At 38.9% G+C, this 19,814-nt stretch overlaps 1 protein-coding gene across 8 annotated transcripts in view; it reads right to left on the reverse strand.

The window, feature by feature from the left end:
• Window positions 1-19,814, reverse strand: part of agtpbp1 (ATP/GTP binding carboxypeptidase 1) — a 330,484-nt gene that overhangs the window by 104,864 nt on the left and 205,806 nt on the right. For all 8 annotated transcript variants that reach the window (XM_041185725.1, XM_041185724.1, XM_041185729.1 and 5 more), the window contains 3 exons: window positions 13,676-13,763; window positions 5,116-5,260; window positions 2,134-2,287 (listed from right to left, as the gene is read on the reverse strand). In XM_041185725.1, the coding sequence (XP_041041659.1) occupies window positions 2,134-2,287; window positions 5,116-5,260; window positions 13,676-13,763 (387 nt within the window). The remainder of the gene's footprint in view (window positions 1-2,133; window positions 2,288-5,115; window positions 5,261-13,675; window positions 13,764-19,814) is intronic.

The following is a 19,814-nucleotide window of genomic DNA, read 5'->3' on the forward strand; positions in this document are numbered from 1 at the left end:
TTGTACATGATCAATGATTTCAAAAGGAAATTAGCTAGGCACTTGAGGGAAATAAACTTTCAGGGCTATGGCAATAGAGCAGAGGAGTGGAATTTGCTGAATTAGATTACAGAGCTAGCATGGATTTGATAGGCCAAATGGCCTCCTCCTTTGTCATTATAATTATGACTAGAGGGGAAAAGATAAGAAAACTGAAGTTTTTTTAAGTGAAATGTAGCCACTATTCAGTTTTTTTTTGGAAGCTTCCTCAAGCACTTGCCGTTAAAACAGGATCATTTAGGGTATGTTTGATGTATTGGTAAATCTTGGTATAGTGTGCACCTAAGTTCATGAGCCATTAGTAAATTGGGGTAAACATAAACGTCATTAAATTCTTATGTCATCTAAAGGAGGTCATGGTAACACTCTGCAAAGGCTTTTTACTTAATCTCTTTTGTTAATTTGATAATGTGTTGAATAGGATGGTAAAACAAAGACTTGCTGCTGGCTCATTTTTTCACAATTACTAGTTTTTCCTCTGCTGTTCAACCAAACTTTTAGAACATTACCAAACAGGGAACAAAGTTCAAATCTTACACATACAGAAATTGTCCCTCATCTTCTCTACATATATGTTCAGCAATAAATGCACAGATTTTTCAAGTATCAATTTTATAAACAAAAGTGCACAGTTAGACAGAGCCAGGGAATGGGTCCTATATTCATTTCCTTGACTGCAGAATAGTCTGGTGGCTAAAGAAAGACAGAAACCTAAAAAAGAAATTAAGTTTGAAATTATTCATCTTCAGAACTCTGAACTTAATTTCAATTTAAAAACAATAACTGTGTTCAGTTCTGTTGGTAAATGCACTATTCAGCATAGAGCTACCAGAAAAATCTGTGGTTCGATTCTCAATCTATGCTGAGTTAATTCATCTCTGGAGAGGCTGTAAGGTTGTTACAATTGGCCTTAATGTTCCTCAGTTGAAGGAAGAGAACACTGATCTGGAATTTGCAGTAGCGGTGACATCAAAAATGTCAACATTCACTGTCATTACTATGTGAAATTGACAACAAATTCTGGCATTTGCAAATGCATGGTTAAATGTGAAATCCAGAAGCTGTATCACAGGATTCATGCTCTGTTAGAAAGGTGTGCTATTTCAGTTTGCAGATGAAATCATCAGAAATCAAAGATGTGTCATGAACTTTGACTATTTACAAACTATCCTTGCTGGAAACACCAATGACAACATTTAGCCTTGTTCAATCAGGAATAACTAAGTTTTTAACGGCATACTAAGTCATAGCTATTGCTAAACAACCTCTTAGGTCCTGAAAAACTGATTTTAAAAATACTAATCTCATTCCCTCAGAAGAGCATTTAAAAAATTCATTTTTAATAAAATATTATTTCAAAGTTTTTGTTCTGATATTTATGCATTTATCTCAACAGCATGTGTATGTCTCAATATTTTTCACTTTCTGTATGATGATTTTAATGCGATTTATATTCTCTGCTTTATACTTGTTGCTTTGCTGTCTGAGAGAATTCTTCCATCTGATTAGCTGATCAGCCTGCCTAGTGCCTGTTCTGTTGATGGAGGCCACAGTTCCCCCTTAGAAGATACCAAATTAAAACTGACATTGAAAAACAAGAAGCCTACATTGCGGAGCCCTCTAAATCTGTTGTGGGCAGCTTTTTCAAGGTGAGTGGCAAACTATGTCCCTTCCCTGTCCCTTCAATGCTGACCACAAAATCCAGGCCAATACTCACGCTTCCCATACTTGATTATCATGCAGTAATCAGTCCTGTAGTATGTGGATGCTAAATGAGAACAGGATTGGACTCAGCTACAAGACCCCCTGACAGCCTGGCATCAATTAATGTCTGCTTTGCCCGAGAATTCTCTCTTGGCTGAGGTACTGAAAAGTGCCTACGGGATTGTACTCCATATTTGGGAGATCGAGAGAAATAGCAAAGCTTACACTGATTAAAAAATGCAGTCATGTGCAAAATCTAATGAACATATTTGCCCAAATGTTGATTCTAAGACAATTATAAAAGAGTTAGAGGTCAGTTTCACTATGCATTCACAGTATCATTGAATGAACTACGATGCTTAGCTCAGGTAAATGTGTCAAGTTACTTACTAAACTGGTATAGATTTTCCCAGGACTTGGACTCTGGTACAGAAGTAATGGTCAGTACAGGGCAAGGGTTACCTCCTAAAGTTTCACAGATCGAATCTTGCCGAAAGTAAATCTGTTGAGGATCATGTAGTGCCTCCAGCTTTTGAATGTGCATCTTTATTTAAAAAAAAACGTGCTTAGAATTAGACCATAAGACATCGGAGCAGAAATTAGGCCATTCAATCATGGCTGATAAGCTTCTCAACCCCATTCTCCTGCTTTCTCCCCGTAACCTATGATCCCCTTACCAATAAAGAACCTACCTATCTCGGTTTTATATACAGTCAATGACCTGGCCCCCACAGCCTTCTGTGGCAATGAATTCCACAGATTCACCACTCTCTGGCTAAAGAAGTTTCTCCTCATCTCTGTTCTAAAAGGTCTTTCCTTTACTCTGAGGCTGTGCCCTCAGTCTCCCCTACTAATGGAAACATCTTCCCCACGTCTACTCTATCCAGGCCTTTCAGTATTCTGTAAGATTCAATCAGATCCCCCCCTCATCCTTCTAAACTCCATCGAGTATAGACCCAGTGTCCTCAAACGTACCTCCTATGTTAAGCCTTTCATTCCTGTTATTCATGGATATTATATTTATATTCTGAATTTTATCTTCTTATTGGTGACTTTATTGCCATTAAGATTCAAAATGATTGTTTGTGGATAGATGTGAAGATCACAATTCGGTCATTCTACTGCATAAAGACCCCAAACAATTTCAGAACGGGTCACGTGTATGGTAAAATGTCTGCCTAGGCTGCTTTGATCCAGAAGTCTAACCTATGACTTACGTTGGATGACCACAAAATAAAACATTGCTCATTAAAAAGATGGACTTGTATTTATATAGTCATAATTACAGCTCATCCCAAATCATTTTTCATCCAATTAAGTACATTTGAAGTATAGTTATTAGTGTAACATTAAAAAAAAAATCACAGATCCGTGGGCCATAAAAGGTGCAGTTTATGTACCAGAAGCTATGGTAAATTTCTGGAAGCCCAACCTCACACCATATATTTTACTAGTATTTCATTTCCTATATTATTTATGAATCTTTGATATGTATCAATCAACCTATGGATAATTCTGTTATCTATCTTAGGCTACCTCATAAAAGGAGAATTTATGGCACATGTTAATGTGGTGCATTAGCCTGTTACTAACATGAAGCATGGAGTACAAGGATCAGGATCTGTGCTTCCAATTCAGAGAAAATTACTGATCCCCACTGTGTGAGGGTGATGTAAACCAGACTGCTTGGAGGCAAAGATCTTCAATCCACGAAATGCACCAGTCTATCTCTTGTATTTGAAATTTACAAATCTTGTGTTCTTTTGGAGAGGTTCAATGTGGTGACAGTATTTGATATGGGTTCAGTACAACTGAATTATAATAAGTACAACTTATTATAAACTGGGGGAAAATGCCTGAAAATCTTCTCTGGTCTTTTACGTTTGTGTCACACACTCTGATGCGCTTATAGCCTTCAGGTGCAAATGCTCCAGGTGGAAAATTTTCAAAGAGATAAGTGTGATCAGAATGGACCATGATCCAGTAACCAACTATTGGACCAGCTTATGTATGAAGGATTTTTTTAAAAAACAAAAGTACACAAATACAGACAAACACGTAAAATAACAAAACTTCAAATCATTAAGATTAGAAAGTTTAAGAATATCATTTAACTCAAATAAATACCCATTTACTAGAAAAATATATGCTTGAACCAGATCCCATCGGAAATGGATGAATATTGTTCGTTGGATCAAATAATTGTCATTTGAAAAAAGCATGTTTATTTAGACAACAACATAACTACTTTTGAAGGAGTGTTGAGCCAAATAAAGTTTAAAGGAAGTAAAATTTCTTTTTGAGTGAGCTATTCATTTTGATTACTACGACTTTGTAAAAGCTTTTTTAAAATAATTACATTTGCAATAAAATGGAAATCATGGGCTGAATTTTCGCCATCGGTGAGCAGGGGGCGGGGCCCACTCGCCGACACATAAAACGATGCAGGATGACATCAGGGGATACCCCCGATGTCATCCCGACCCATTTAAATTTTCAGGAATGCAGGCCCACAGCAAAATCAGCTGCGGGCCCTCCGACCTGCCAATAGCCAATTGAGGCAATTGACAGGATCATTGAAACAATTAAAGGACCTGCCTGTCCAAACTTAAGGCTGGTGGGCAGGCCAGGGAGCCCCGGCGGGCAATAGAAAAAACATGAAACCTCATCTACCGGCAGGATGAGGTTTGATGTAGGGATTAAAGAAGTATAATAAAGTTTTAGTGTAATTTATGAACATGTCCCATCTCATGTGACATTAATTGGCCCGCCCACATAAAATGGCGGCGGGGCCCGCTTCCCTGGCATGGATCGGCTCCCCGCCCGCCCGGCAGGCAGAAATTTCTGCCCCATCAACTGCATTATTTATAGAAATTAGCTAGAAATGTTACTATGATCCAAGACCAGAAGAAATAAACAGTGCAACTTAATTCATTTCATCATTTGTAGCCATAAGCTAGGTTATTTTAACACAAAACAGAAATTCCACTTCTCTCCAATATGATTTAAAAATCAAATTAGGACTTAATTGCAGTCAATTATCTGACAATACTTAAAAGGCAACAAACCTTTAAAAATATAAAAGCTAAGAATCTCAATTGTAATAGATTTTTCAACAAAACACAGTTCAAAATACAAGCCCGATGATGAAGCAATTAGCTTAATGTAAATGCAGTCTGAAAATCTAACTGAAACCAAAAGGAATTACTTCTAACATCCTGCTGAGGTTTCATGATACATCATCTTAAATAGAAATTAGAGTAAAATGAAGAGGCTTGAGTTCAGCCAACCACATACTGCATAATATGCAACTAATGGCTGCATATTGCACATTTCTCTAATAATTATCATTCAGTATATTGAGCATATTACCTGTAAGGTGGAGTATGTATATGGGTAGTGGTAAGCAAAATAACACACATCATCCTTATGGGTAAAGTTCATTGTAAATGTCAGAGTGTAATAAGATTTTCCTTTTAGACCCCCAGCTGCTAATGAACTTCTGGAAAAATGATTCCTACAAGGAAAAGGCATAATTATGTTAAAATCTTTTTAAAAAATCATAGTCGGCAATTTAAGTTTCTGAAAAGTGTCAGTTGCAGCAAGATCACAGAACACTCTTACTAATGAGACATGTCCTTATTTAACATGATTGCTTCAACTGAAATGCATCAAATAACAATCACTCAGTCATACCAAATGAAAAGCAGATTGCTAAGGATGCTAGAAATTTGAAACAACAGAAAATGTTGTGAATACTCAGCAGGTCAGGCAGCACCTGCGGAGAGAGAAACAGAGTAAATGTCCATCTGATGAAAGGTCTCTGACCTGAAACATTAACTCTGTTTCTCTCTCCACAGATGCTGCCTGATCTGTTGCATATTTCCAGCATTTTAAGTTTTCGTTTCAGTCGTACCTATCAGGTTACAGTCCTTATACACACAAAAAAAAGCTCCACTAGTCAGTTTCTTATACTACTTGAATGACTATTTCCTTATTGGCTAATCCCTATTTCCCTTTGCCTTGTGAAACTATAGACAAAGGAACTTTGATTTTCTTTAGAATAGGGTTATGTTAATTTTAGAAGCTAGCTAAAGCACTTGAAATTATACCAAGAAAACGAGGAAACTCTGCTAATGCTTCATAAAACTTCCAAACAAGTGTTGTCCTATAAAGAAAGCTGTAACTTTCACACAACAACCACTCATGGATAATACTATGAATAAGGGTATAAAGCATCTGCCCATGGAACATCTTGTATGTCACAGAATGTCAATGGAGTATTCTCAGTGATGAATGAATTCTATAGATCTGGTCTTTCCTGATTGGTGCTTACAAAGTGACCACGGCTGTGTATTTTTATTCTATACTATTTGATCTCCCATGCTATGGCATGCAAGAGGTCAAGGCTTGCATCAGTTTGAGAAATTGAATTTATTGGAACACAAGTTTTTCAGTTGTATGGGCTGAGAAACAGGGAAATAAAACACTGCTATGCTACAGCTCCACCAATGGTGGAAGGGTGTATGTACAAGGTAACAAATTTAGAAAGTTCCTATTTAAATGAGTACATTGATACTTATAATGGGAGAAGCCAGCACAAAAATGTGACAAAAGGAAGACTTTATAGACAAGAAGGGGACTTAAATACATCATTTTAATGCATTATAGATGGTGGAAAGCAAACATGAAGCTCAGCAGATGAGGACCCAAGGTAAGTTTTAGGCTGTAACAGGACATGCAGTGGAAGGGATATTCTAAAATGATCCTTTTCATTATCAAATAACATTTGCCATGTGAAACAAAGGAATCCTTTATTTTTCTTCACTTCTAAGTCACAGAACTAGAGAAGGCTTTCTTATTTAGCAAGGTATCAAAAGTTCTAAAGGCAAAATACTGTGGATGCTGGAAATCTGAAATAAAGATATTGCTATGGGGAACTCCAGGGGTCCTAGCTACGCCTGCCTTTTCAGGGAACATGTGGATCATTCCTGGAGTCCTATTCAGGCCCCCTGCCTCACCTCTTTTTCTGGTAAATTGATGAATGTGTCAGCGCTGTTTCCTGCTCTTGCTCTGAACTGAAAATTTTTTTGAAAACAACTTTATTTCCTTCACTTGCCTTCACATGGTCCATGTCCAATTGTTCCCTTCTCTATCTCCATTGGCTATCAATCAATAATTATATATGTTCACTGACTTCCACAGCCACCTTGACTGCACTTCCTCACACCCTGCCCCTGTAGTTTCAGTTTTTCCATCTCTTCTGACGATGCAACCTTCCACATTCGCAGTTCCAATATGTCTTCTTTTTTCAGCAACTGAGAATTTCTCCCCATCGTCATTGATAGGGCCGTCGATCATGTCTGTTCCAAATCACATGACTTCTGTTCTCACTCCTCCTCCATAGAACCATGGTAGGTTTCCTCTTGTCCTCACCATCCACCCAACCAGCCTTCAAATGCCACTTCTGCCACCTCCAGCAAGATGCCACCATCAAACACATCTTTCCCTCTATTCCCTTTTCTGCCTTCAGAAGCGACTGTTCTCATCGTGACACATTAGGCCACTCTTGTATCAGCCCCAACACTCCCTCTTTCCATTCAAGCCCATTTACCTGCTGCTCCCTCCTCACCATCCAAGGCCCCAATCACCCCTTCTAGGTGAAACAGTGATTTACTTCTTTCAATTTTGTAACTGAACACACTACTTGCAATGCAGCCTCCTTTACATTGGGGAGAACAAACAAAGATTGGGTGACTGCTTTGTGGAACACTTTTGTTCATTTCCAAGGGTGACACACAGCTTCCTATCGTTTTAAATTTCCACCCTGTTCCCATTCTGACCTTTGTCCTTTTTCTCCTACAGTGTTCCAATGAAGCTCAACACGATGTCAAGGAACAGCATCTCATCTTTCAATTAGGCATGTCACAGCATTCCAGACTACTGATAAGTTTAACAAATTCAGATTGAGCCTCTGCCACCATTTTGTTTCCTTTATCGTCGTGATTTTGGTTTCTTGTTTTTGCTTTCGAATAGTGGATATTCATGATTATGCCATTTACACCTCTTCCAGACACATCTTTTGTTTCTTGTCCAAAACCCCTGTACTATGAACCCATTTGTCATTTAAGCTCTCTTGTCTACCGCTCCATCATCAACCTTGCCTTTTGTTCTTTCTTGCCTCCTCTGTACTTGCTTAAAACCTGTTACATTTCTAACTTTTCCCAGTTCAGATGAAAGGTCATTGACCTGAAACGTTAACTCTGTTTCTCGCTCCAGATGCTGCCCGACCTGAGTATTTCCAGCATTTTCTGTTTCTCTATCAACAATTCTAATTGCTTTGATCATTCTATTATTAACACCCTAGATCTGAAATGCACACAAGCTAAAACAGAAGGTACTGAATCCAAGTGAACATGAATAAGAACTAGCTGGATGAAGATGTGAAATGCAAAACTTTTAATCAGCTTAATCATGATGGGGTCAATGCCTTTCTTCAAATAGGTTTTGTGGTCAACTGCTTGATTTTTTGTCCGAGGTATTTTTGGCTGCTATCTCTAATTTATTACAGTTAACAAAAGGCTGAAGTTATAGGATAAATATTGTCATTTTTTTTCAAAATCTAAAGTTCAATACTGAAGGTTTGACTAGAGGATGTTTTCATCATGAACACAAGTTCCAGATTTTAAATGAAAACAAAATACTGTGGACGATGGAATTCTGCAGATGATATGAAAGGTCTATCTCTGTCATCCTCACAGTTTACAATACTTTTTGACTAAAACATTATTTCTGTTTCTCTCCACAGATGCTGTCTGGCTTGCTGAGTATTTCCAGCATTTGGGTTTGGTTTTTTTTCCTGATTTTCATGAGTAATTTTGTAGATTTTTAAAGTAACAATGATAAACATTACTTGCTCTAGTATCTTCCAAGGAATATTTTAAGGATTTTACAGTATTGCAATTTACATTAGAGAGGGAAAACAAGGTGCACAAAGAATTGGGAGAGACAGATAGCACAAGGCTAAGAAACAATAAGGTATTAGACGGGGTCAGAGTAACAAGGAATGTAATAAAGTCTAAATTAGAGTCACTGTGCAAGTAGGTAGAATGCACAGTGTGGAAAATAAGGTTGGTGAGCTATGGGTATAGACAGCCATGCGGGAATATGATGTGATAATGATGGAGACCTGGCTCAAAAAAAGTGCAGAACTGGATACAAAATATTCCTGGATACAAGGTGTTCTGGAAAGATGGGAAAGGAAAGAAAGGAGAAGGGGTGGTTATTGGTTATGGTAAATACTGCAGAGGGAGCAAGTCCTAGAGGGATCAAGGGCAGAATCTAATTGGTTAGAACTAAGAAACATTTGAGGCACAGTTCCACTACTGGGTATAACTTGTCGGCCACAAATTAGTGGAAAAGATAGAGGAACAAATTTACAAGGGAATTATAGAGAGTTGCAAAAATAAACTATACAGTAGTTATAATGGGGGTGGGGGGTGGCTTTAATTATTCTAATATAGACTGGATGTAATAGAATAAAGGGTAGAGAAAGGGAAGGGTTTCTGAAGTTTGTTCAAGAGAATTTTCGAGCTCATTATGCTTCCAGTCCAACGAGGAAAGAGGCATTGCAGGATCTGTTTCCGGTGAATGAGGTAGATTAAACGGATCAAGTGTCAGTAGCATCATAGTATCATAAGGTTTAGGTTAGCTGTGGAGAAGGACAAGGAACAAAACAAAGTAAAAATAATTAATTGGAGGAGGGCCAATTTCAATGGAGTAAGAATGGATCTGGCCCAGGTGAATTGGAATCAAAGATTAGTGGGAAAACTAATTGAACAAGGGCTGCCTTTAAATTAAAGAGGAGATGGTATGGATACAGGTGAGGTATATTCCCAAGAGGGGAAAGGTAGAAGGAAAAGTCAAGCTCTCTGGCTGTTGCAAGAGATAGAAAGATGAAGCAGAAAAAGGGGGCACATGACAGATGTCAGGTTCCTAATAGGCAAGCAAGTTCAGAGGATTCCCCAGTGGCCATTAGGACCCCTAATTTGCTTGAATTATACTAATGACCTAGCATACCCCTAATTTTCTTGATCCATCTAGGTGATCCATGTCACCTAGACTTGGGCCTGAATCCCCCCAGTGGGGGGATTGTGCAGGGGTGGGCGGGAGCCAGCACGAACCATTTTACGTGGGCGAACCAATTAAGGCCTGCCCAGCGTGATGCTCGCCTGGAAGCGCTGAGCGCTCCCTGTGCAGGACGTGGGGGGGGATTCCCTGAGTCGAGGCCTGCGCTCTTTTGTGCATGTGTGCGAAAGAGCACAGAAATTGGGTACCACAGGGAGATCAGTTTAAGGTTTTAAAATTTAAATAAAGGAAAACAGGCTTTTAAAACATGTCCCCTCATGTGACAGTGTCACATGAGCTGGGACATGTTAAAGATTTTTTAAAATAAATTCTATTGAATTTTAAAACACTTCATGAAACCATCCCGCCCATGGATGAAGTTTCATGAAAAATGCAAAGGCCGCCTGGGCTCTTCGCCTGCCCGCCAACCTTAAGGTTGACGGGCAGCTCATTTAATTGTTTTAATTAGTTTTTAACAGGCCTTTGACACTAAAAATCTAAATGACATGTGGTGACATCGGGACGCCCGCCCATCATCACGTGTCATTTTACACGACCAGAAAATTCTTCTCTTGGGCATGCAGGGCACAATTTCAAAATCTGCAGATATAAAAGTTACAAGCATTGTAAACTGTGAGGATGACAGATAGACTTCAAGAGAATATAGACAGACTGGTGGAAAGGGTGGACATGCGGCAGATTAAATTTAATGCAGGGAAATGTGAAGTGAAACATCTTTGTAGAACAAGAAAAGGCAATATAGAAATAAAGGATATCATAAATAAAGGATAAAATAAAAGGACATAGGGATATATGTGCACAAATCTTGTCAGGGCAGGTCGAGAAAGCAGGCAGGTTAACAAGGCATATGGGATCTTGGACTTTATAAATAGAGGCATGGACTACAAAGAAAGGAAGTTATGGTTAACGTTTATAAAACACTTGTTTGGCCTCAACTGGAGAGTTGTGTCCAATTCTGGGCACCACACTTTAGGAAGGAAGTGAAGGCATCAGAGGCAGTACAGAAAAAATGTTTGAAAATTATTCCAGGGATAAGAGGCTTGCTTCAGTTACCTGTATAGATTGAGAGGCTGGTGCTGTTCTCTTTGCAGAAGATTAAGAGGAGATTTGATAGAGGCATTCAAAATCATGAGGGGTCTGAACGGAGTAGATGGTAGATGTCCCTATTGGCGGAAGGGTCAAGAACCAGAGGATATCGATTTAAGTTGAATGTGGCAAAAGAACCAAAGGCGACACGAGAAAAAATTTTTTAATGCAGCGAGTGATTAGGATCCAGAATGCACTGCCTGAGTGTGTGATGGAGGCAGATTCAATTGTGGCTTTCAAAAGGCAATTGGATAATTATCTGAAGAGAAAAAATTTGCCAGCTGTGGGGAAAGGGCAGAGCTGCATGCTCTAGCAAACAGCCAAAATAGATGGGCTGAATGGCCTCCTGTGCTGTAACCATTCTATAGTTCTATAAGTTACATGCCTTTAATTATAATTGTCTTGTGTGAGTAAACCTGCAATACAGCTCCACCGAGTCCAGTTTAGACTACTTATTTGACCTGAATTGACAGCATTTGACTTTTGTCCCATTTAGTTCTATATGTGTTAAGTGCCTGTGTCTCTGCAATGCTTTAGTCTTAGCACATTAAATATCTTTAAGTGCTATTCCTCCTTTCACCGTCACTATGTTACGAGGTTGTGGTCTATGTAGACATGTGGATTTGCAGTATAATAACTATTTTGTAAAAACCTGATTTATAAACCCAACTTGCAGCATGGCATCTCACAGCATGCCCCATTAAGACAAACTTCATCTTCTCATTCTTCAGTTCAAAAATGTTTTGTCTGGTAAGTTGCCAGAATACAAGCAGGGCATCTAGGATCCCAGGTAATGCCAGGATCAACAATCTATCTCCTTAACCAATGAGACTTAAGAATCGAGAACAAAGCAGAAGAACGACAGAGGAGTGGTGAATAAGGATAGTTGAGCTGAATGTCAAATCTGATTCAGATAGATAAATAAAAAGAAAGATTGGATAAAGAGAGACAGAGCAAAGGGATAAAAGAAAAGAAAGAAGAAAAATAACAGTTTAAATTTTAAATATCTTTAACAACAATTTACTACCTGTAGAATTGAGACTCTGTGGTTAGATAGATCCCTTTCTGAACTGTAGAAGTTCATTTACATTGCAGGAATGTAAATCACACTATAGAATCACAGAATTGTTGCAGCACAGAAGGAGGCCAATTGGTCTGTTATGTCTGCATCCGCTCTAAAGGTACTTGCACTATTAAGTACTAGCCCTAACTTCTGTGACAAGGTTAATGAATACTTAACACGCCAATGCAGGAACTTCACAAAATTCAGAAAAATCGAGAGTGAGCTATAGAACGGCAATGAAAGCTCTTCATACGACGACTTTGGAAGAAAAGAACCAATTTATACCAAACCCCATAACTATAACCAAAATAATTTTGAATCAAATGAGGGAGACAGATTCTTTTAAGTGAAAGACCATCGACCCGAAATATTAACTCTGTTTCCCTCTAACCATATGTTGCCTGATGGGCTGAGAGGTTTTTTAGCATTTTCTGAATTTCGGATCCACCCTGAATGTCAGAATTAAAATAGCTCTCATTGTTGGAAGTGTACACATTGGAATATAACCATCTTCCTAATGAATAAATAATATGTCTAAGTTAGCATTGCCATCAATGAATGGGACATGAGAGGGCAGTTAAGCCTGCAGGTATTTGTGCAACTAACTAAAATCAATGGAAGACTGAATTGCAGCGATTGACCTTTTGAATTGCTGTGGGATGTAGATTGTGCCCAAAGATGGAGTCCCCCAGCTGCAAGCAGCTGGATCACCAAAGCTGGATTCTCAGGATCCAATATTATAAATGTAACCCTTGAATATGTATCGCTGGCATAGATTCCCTCTATATCAAGAGACATCTAATCAATTTTCCTTTCACAATAATACAAACTTGGCAACTGCTATTGGATTTTGAAGATAGAAGCAGTCATGAATGCTATCAAGAAAAGCAACAATGGCAGATTTAAAGAGGAACTCAAAACTGTGAACTTCAGTTACTACAGTAAGGACCCTAGCAGAAGAACAATCCCATCTATCACTGCAATGGCTATGCCCAACTGCCTGTTCTCCAGTACATAACTTAATTCTTGTGCCTCCTTAATTACTTAATGTGAACCAAATCATTTGTTCTGTCTGTATAGTAAGTGCCCAGCTGTTTACAATTTTGAGTCATTGAAATCTGACCTAGTTTCTATCCAGGGCTTTTAGGGAGGGGAAAACTTTACTTTCCTTCCTGAAGGGTAGGAAGATGCAAGATATAATATCCCCTCATGGGAAACATCCCCAGAACCCCTAAGACAAAGAGGAATGTTTCCTCTTTCTTATTGGTATTAAGAGAAAGCTGCAGTTTCTGACAAATATGGGGAAAATTTGGGATTGACCATAAGTGAAAACATCAAGATTCCAAAGAATGGACAGTGAAACTGCATCAATGACTACATAACAAAGAAGTGCTCTGCAAGAATAGAATTAACATGGGCAAAATAATTGTTTCTTGTAAGTTAGGAAAACAAATTGAGGTTGAAGTCTGGCAAATAGCCAACTTCTTTCAAAGCCAACACTTTTAAGTTTGTGGCAATGATAAAACTCAGAAACTGTATTTACATAATTTTTTGTGGCACAGTGCAATAAGAAAACTAGAAAAAAATCCACAATAAATAATATTATTAGTCTACCAATAAATACAGAGTACCTACTTGTAATAACAGATATCTGTCCCAGTTCGAATCCACTGTGGCCTTCCAAGCATGGCTTCCTGGACAGAATACATAATGGGATGCATACCTTCAAAAAGAAAATAAGTGTTTAAGATTCTAACGTCCATGTGATAAAGTGCAAATTGCATATCTGTCAGGTACATTTCACAGCTTCAACAGTATGAGATTTATCCTTTACTTTCTATCAATTCACCATGTCATTAAAGCCTTAATTGTATTTAGTTGTACTGAGAGACAGGACTGTAACCTGGAATCTCAATCAAATTCATGGAAAGCAGGTTACATGATACTAACAAATATATTAAAAGTTTTTTAAATGTACAAATGCATACACACATATCATGTGCAACATAGGTGATTGCAGATAGTCACTGTGTGTTTAAAAAAAAAAGCATAGTGAGTGTAGACAACTGCCAGTGGTGGAGAAACATTTAAGACTGATTAAGGGGCTGATCTTGCAGATTCACTGACAATTAACTACACATTATTTGGCTGATTTATATATTGGGGCTCATTACATTGTGATGGTGTAGGACAGGACTATATCTGGTACCAAGTTCTGGTATGATAGCCAAGTGGTTATGGTACTGGGCTTGTAACCCCAAGATCAAGAGTTCAAATCTCACAATGGCAAACTATGAAACAATGTAACTTCATCTGAAACAGATGGAAACAGGTTTACTCAAAAGAGTATCAAGAGTTCAAATCTCACCATGGTAAATTATGAAACAAGGTAATTTCATCTGAATAGGAACAGATGGAAACGTATTTGTACTCGAAAGAGTTATATCTGGTACCAACATAATGGTGCTAATAGCAGACTCAAGTCTGCTTTCTTTTTAATGGCAGTGAGACTAGATTGATTTTGCCATGATGAAAGCTCATGGCATATATGAACTCTGCCTTAAAGCTGTATGTCAAATGTAAGGGCCATCATTGTAGATTTTAAATACAATAGGTCAATGCAGGTGAATAAAGTCAAGGGAGATCCAGTAGAAATTTGATGAGGATTAGAGCCGGGTGGCCGGTGTGGATCAGGAAATGGGGCATCCGACCTTATTTGATAGCTCATGTCCTTGAGTTTGTTTCATGTGATCCTGTAGATATCAACAGATTCAGGCTACTATTTGGAAACGACAAGGATTTAAAAAAATACTAGAATTTCTCAGCCTTACCAAACCTGACATGTTTATAGTACTTTGGTATTGTTGAGATTCCTGGCACAACAGTAGCTCCATTATTTAATTGGGATTTGAAACTTAAAAAGGACCTAAAGAGGCAAACTGATTATATTCTGACAGATTCTGATCCAAAGCAATTACTTAGGTGATCTTTAAAATGAACGAAATCACTCAGGCAAAGGATTGCAAACAACATTAAAACAAATCAGTAAATACTACTTCTACAGTATTTGACACCATTGCCTATTTAAACACAAATAAAAATGTAAGTGTCCAGCATCTGACAAGTGGAACAAAGGGGAAAATTGTTTAAGATCTCCTAAGAATCTAATATTGCTTAAAACTGTCAGAGATATTCCTGGCCAACAGTTGCTAACAGCACATCTAGCCAATTTAAAACAGCCATGAACAGAATAAACGGAAACAAACTGTATTCTTAATTTTCAAAATCACTTAGGTTTTATGAAATTATGGGTGTTTTTCCAGATATCACACCAGATCTTGACATAATATTTTAAAGCAATTTGTGAAAGCAACAGAATTGAATATTTTGCAGTTTAGCTATCAAACAGAATATTAATAACAATGGAGGTTTAGATGCATGAACAATCAGAATTTTAGTCTTCTATCAGAAATTCAGCAGCAATTTTTAAAACGTAGTCAATTTAACAATAGGCGATTATAAAAATAATCACTTCTTTAAACATTAGAATATTAACATAAGGCAGATACAATGAGAAATAGTCTGTTTGCCCTGAAGGCCCCCAAATAAAAGCAAAATACTGCGGATGCTGGAAATCTGAAACAAAAACAACAATTGCTGGAAAAATTCAGCAGGTCTGTGGAGAGAAAGGCAGAGGGCAACATGCTCCCCCAATCGGTGGGGGAAGTGCAGGAGCAGCCGTGAGCAGGCAGACTTCCGATCGGCGCTCCCAGTTGGGGTGGGGGAACCAATTAAGGCACACCCAGCATGATGTCCGCCAGGAAGCGCTATGTGCAACCTGTGCAGGTTGGGGGGGGGGGATTCCCTCAGCTGGGAGTGCACTATTTCGTGCATGCACGCAAAGGAGTGCAGACATCTCCCTGAGGCAAAGTGCTGCCTCAGGGAGATCATCTCTGAATTCAAACTTTAAATAAAGGTATTTTAAAAAATTCCCTGCCACATCCCCTCATGTGACACTGTCACATGAGTTGGAACATGTCCATAACTTTTATTGAAACCTTTAATAAAAATTTAAATACCCTCATGAAACCTCATCCCGCCCATGAATGAGGTTTAATGCTTTTTCCAAGCCCCTCCACGTCCCGAGCTTTAACGCCTGGGCTCCCGGCCTGCTGCTCTCTAGAAGCAACATAGCTGCCAGCAGCACATTGTTCAATGGGGTAGTTCATCACATTTTATCATTATAATTTCCAATACTACTCCCATTGATGCATATTGTTTAAATAAAAAACATCAAACCACTTAAACCGGAGGACAATATTTGGTTAATTTAAACAGTCACCTTAGGTGTTGGACAGAGCTGAAGTTTTAAGACAGAAATGCAAATGTCAGGATTCTTTCCTCATGCTGCATTGTGTAGATACATTTGCTGTGTAGGGGCAGAAAATGTTGCCTCCCACCCACACCATGGTAAGAAGTAATAAACAAACTATTTTAACTCATTGCCATTATCACATATGTCAGGAGCTTGCGAAGTATCACATGGAGAATCAGAAAGATTGAATATCCCCAATCTGGTATTTTAGATATTTAGCAATAGCGTTCAGAAAGCTGTCTGACTACAGTATTAGATGAGCAAATCGCCATCATAAGGCTACATTATAATTTTCTCATCCATCAGAATCTATGACTGTCCATTTGAAGGTTGTTTAGTCCCTTGCCTATAGCTTTATGTAGACTGAAGCACCACCATGAGGCTAGATAACACTTCTGTGACATGAGGTAAGCTTGCTGAATATTTTAAATAGATGAAATACTCTATCTTCATGGCCTTTGGGGATTCGCTTTCCAAAAAATGGTACAATATTTGAAAATGGCTCACTGTCTGGTAATCCTACTGATAAAATGTTGTTTATTTGTTAATTGTTCTACCTGAATGATTAACAGTGATACTGATGTGATAAATACCGTCAATTAACCAAATCAGGATAATCACATTTCAATGTTTATTTTAACAAGGGAATAACACTGCACCTTCTCAACCAACTCATTGCATGAAGAAATCTCATATACTTGAATTGTATGTGTTTACCTTTTAGTACTTATGCAACATTTTAAATCAGTTCACCTAGGTCAAAGTTAAACTCATAACTACAAAGCAAAATATCCATAGATGCTGGAAATCTGAAACAAAAAAATAATTGGAAACACTTAGCAAGTCTGACAGTTTCTGTGGAGACAATGAGTTAATGTTTCAAGTGTAACTCTTGTCAGAAGTAAAAGAAATTGGAAACACATTAAACAGAACAGAATAAAAGCAAGGTAATGGGGTGGGAAACACAAAAATTAAAAAGGTTGTTGGATGGTCAGTAAAATGTGTGAGTGAAAAACAGGAAATAGATAAACCATAGAAGGATACAGCACAGACATACGCAGTGGATAATGTTGTGTCTTTGCTGGTTGCTTCAAATCTAATTAAATGCACTCGCCTGCTCTTTCCAAATAGCCTTGCAAATTTTCCATTTCAGTAGTCGTCCAATTTCCTTTTGAAACTATTACTATTACATCTCCTGCCACGACCATCTTCAATAGTACATTGCATATCATAATGAGATGCTGTGTAAAGCAACTTGTTACGGCGAAGAGCAGTGGGAAACCAGGGGATTGGGAAGCCTACAAAGACCAACAGAGGACAACTAAAAAAGAAATAAGGAGGGAGAAGATTAACTATGAGGGTAAACTACCCAGTAATATAAAAGAAGATTGCAAGAGTTTTTTTTAGATATATAAAGGGTAAGAGAGAGGCAAAAGTGGAGATTGGGCTGCCGGAAAATGACGCTGGAGAAGTAGTAGTGGGGAACAAAGAAATGGCGGAGGAACTGAATAGGTACTTTGCGTAAGTCTTCACAGTGGAAGACACGAGTAACATCTCCAAAGTTCAAGAGAGTCGAGGGGCAGAGGTGAGTATGGTGACCATTATCAAGGAGAAGGTGCTAGGAAAACTGAAAGGTCTGAAGGTGGATAAATCACCTAGACCAGATAGATTACACCCCAGAGTTCTGAAGGAGATAGATGAAGAGATAGTGGAGGCGTTAGTGGTGATCTTTCAAGAATCACTGGAGTCAGGGAGGGCCCCAGAGGACTGGAAAATCACTAATGTAACCTCCCTGTTTAAGAAGGGAGTGAGGCAAAAGACGGGAAATTACAGGCCGATTAGCCTGACATCGGTCGTTGGTAAGATTTTAGAGTCTATTAATAAGGATGAAATTTCAGAATACTTGGAAGTGCATGGTAAAATCTGGCAAAATCAGCATGGTTTCATCAAAGGGAGGTCATGCCTGACAAATCTGTTAGAATTCTTTGAGGTGGTAACGAGTAGGTTAGACAGAGGAGAACCAATGGATGTTATCTACTTGGACTTCCAGAAGGCCTTTGACAAGGTGCCGCACAGGAGGCTGCTCAGTAAGATAAGAGCCCATGGTGTTAGAGGCAAGATACTAGCATGGATAGAAGATTGGCTGTCTGGCAGGAGGCAGGGAGTGGGGATAAGGGGGTCCTTCTCAGGATGGCGGCCAGTGACTAGTGGAGTTCCGCAGGGTTCAATGTTGGGACCACAACTTTTCACTTTATACATTAATGATCTAGATGAAGGAACTGAGGGCATCTTGGCTGCGTTTGCAGATGATACAAAGATAGGTGGAGGGACAGGTAGTATTGAGGAGGCTGCAGAAGGATTTGGACAGGTTAGGAGAATGGGCAAAGAAGAGGCAGATGGAATACAACATGGGGAAGTGCGAGGTCATGCACTTTGGTAGGAATAGAGGCATGGACTATTTTCTAAATGGGGAGAGATTTCAGAAATCTGGAGTGCAAAGGGACTTGGGAGTCCTAGTCCAGGATTCTCTTGAGGTTAACTTGCAGGTTGAGTCAGTAGTTAGGAAGGCAAATGCAATGTTGGCATTTATTTCAAGAGGACGAGAATATAAAAGCAGGGGTGTGCTGCTGAGGCTTTATAAGGCTCTGGTCAGACCACATTTAGAATATTGTGAGCAATTCTGGGCCCCAGGAAGGATGTGCTGGCCCTGGAGAGGGTCCAGAGGAGGTTCACGAGAATGATCCCAGGAATGAAAGGCTTAACATATGAGGAACGTTTGAGGACTCTGGATCTATACTCGATGGAGTTTAGAAGGATGAGGGGGGATCTGATTGAAACTTACAGAATATTGAAAGGCCTGGATAGAGTGGACGTGGGGAAGATGTTTCCATTAGTAGGAAAGACTAGGACCCGAGGGCACAGCCTCAGAGTGAAGGGAAGACCTTTTAGAACAGAGATGAGGAAAAACCTCTTTAGCCAGAGAGTGGTGAATCTATAGAATTCATTGCCACAGAAGGCTGTGGAGGCCAGGTCATTGAGTGTATTTAAGACCGAGATAGATAGGTTCTTGATTGGTAAGGGGATCAAAGGTTACGGGGAGAAGGTGGGAGAATGGGGTTGAGAAACTTATCAGCCATGATTGAATGGCGCAGCAGACACAATGGGCCGACTGGCCTAATTTCTGCTCCTTTGTCTTGTGGTCTTATGGTTTTTCTTCGTGTCGCTTTTGACTCTTTTGCTAATTATCCTAAATCTGTGTCTTCTGCTTACTGACAATTCTGCCACTGGAAAGTTTCTCCTTACTTCACCAATCAAAACAAATGATTTTGAACACCTCCACCAAATCTCACATTAACCTTTTCTGCTCCAAGGAGAATAATCCCATCTCCACAGAACTTA

This window comes from Carcharodon carcharias, chromosome 4 (genome assembly GCF_017639515.1).
Source record: "Carcharodon carcharias isolate sCarCar2 chromosome 4, sCarCar2.pri, whole genome shotgun sequence".
Taxonomy (NCBI): domain Eukaryota; kingdom Metazoa; phylum Chordata; class Chondrichthyes; order Lamniformes; family Lamnidae; genus Carcharodon; species Carcharodon carcharias.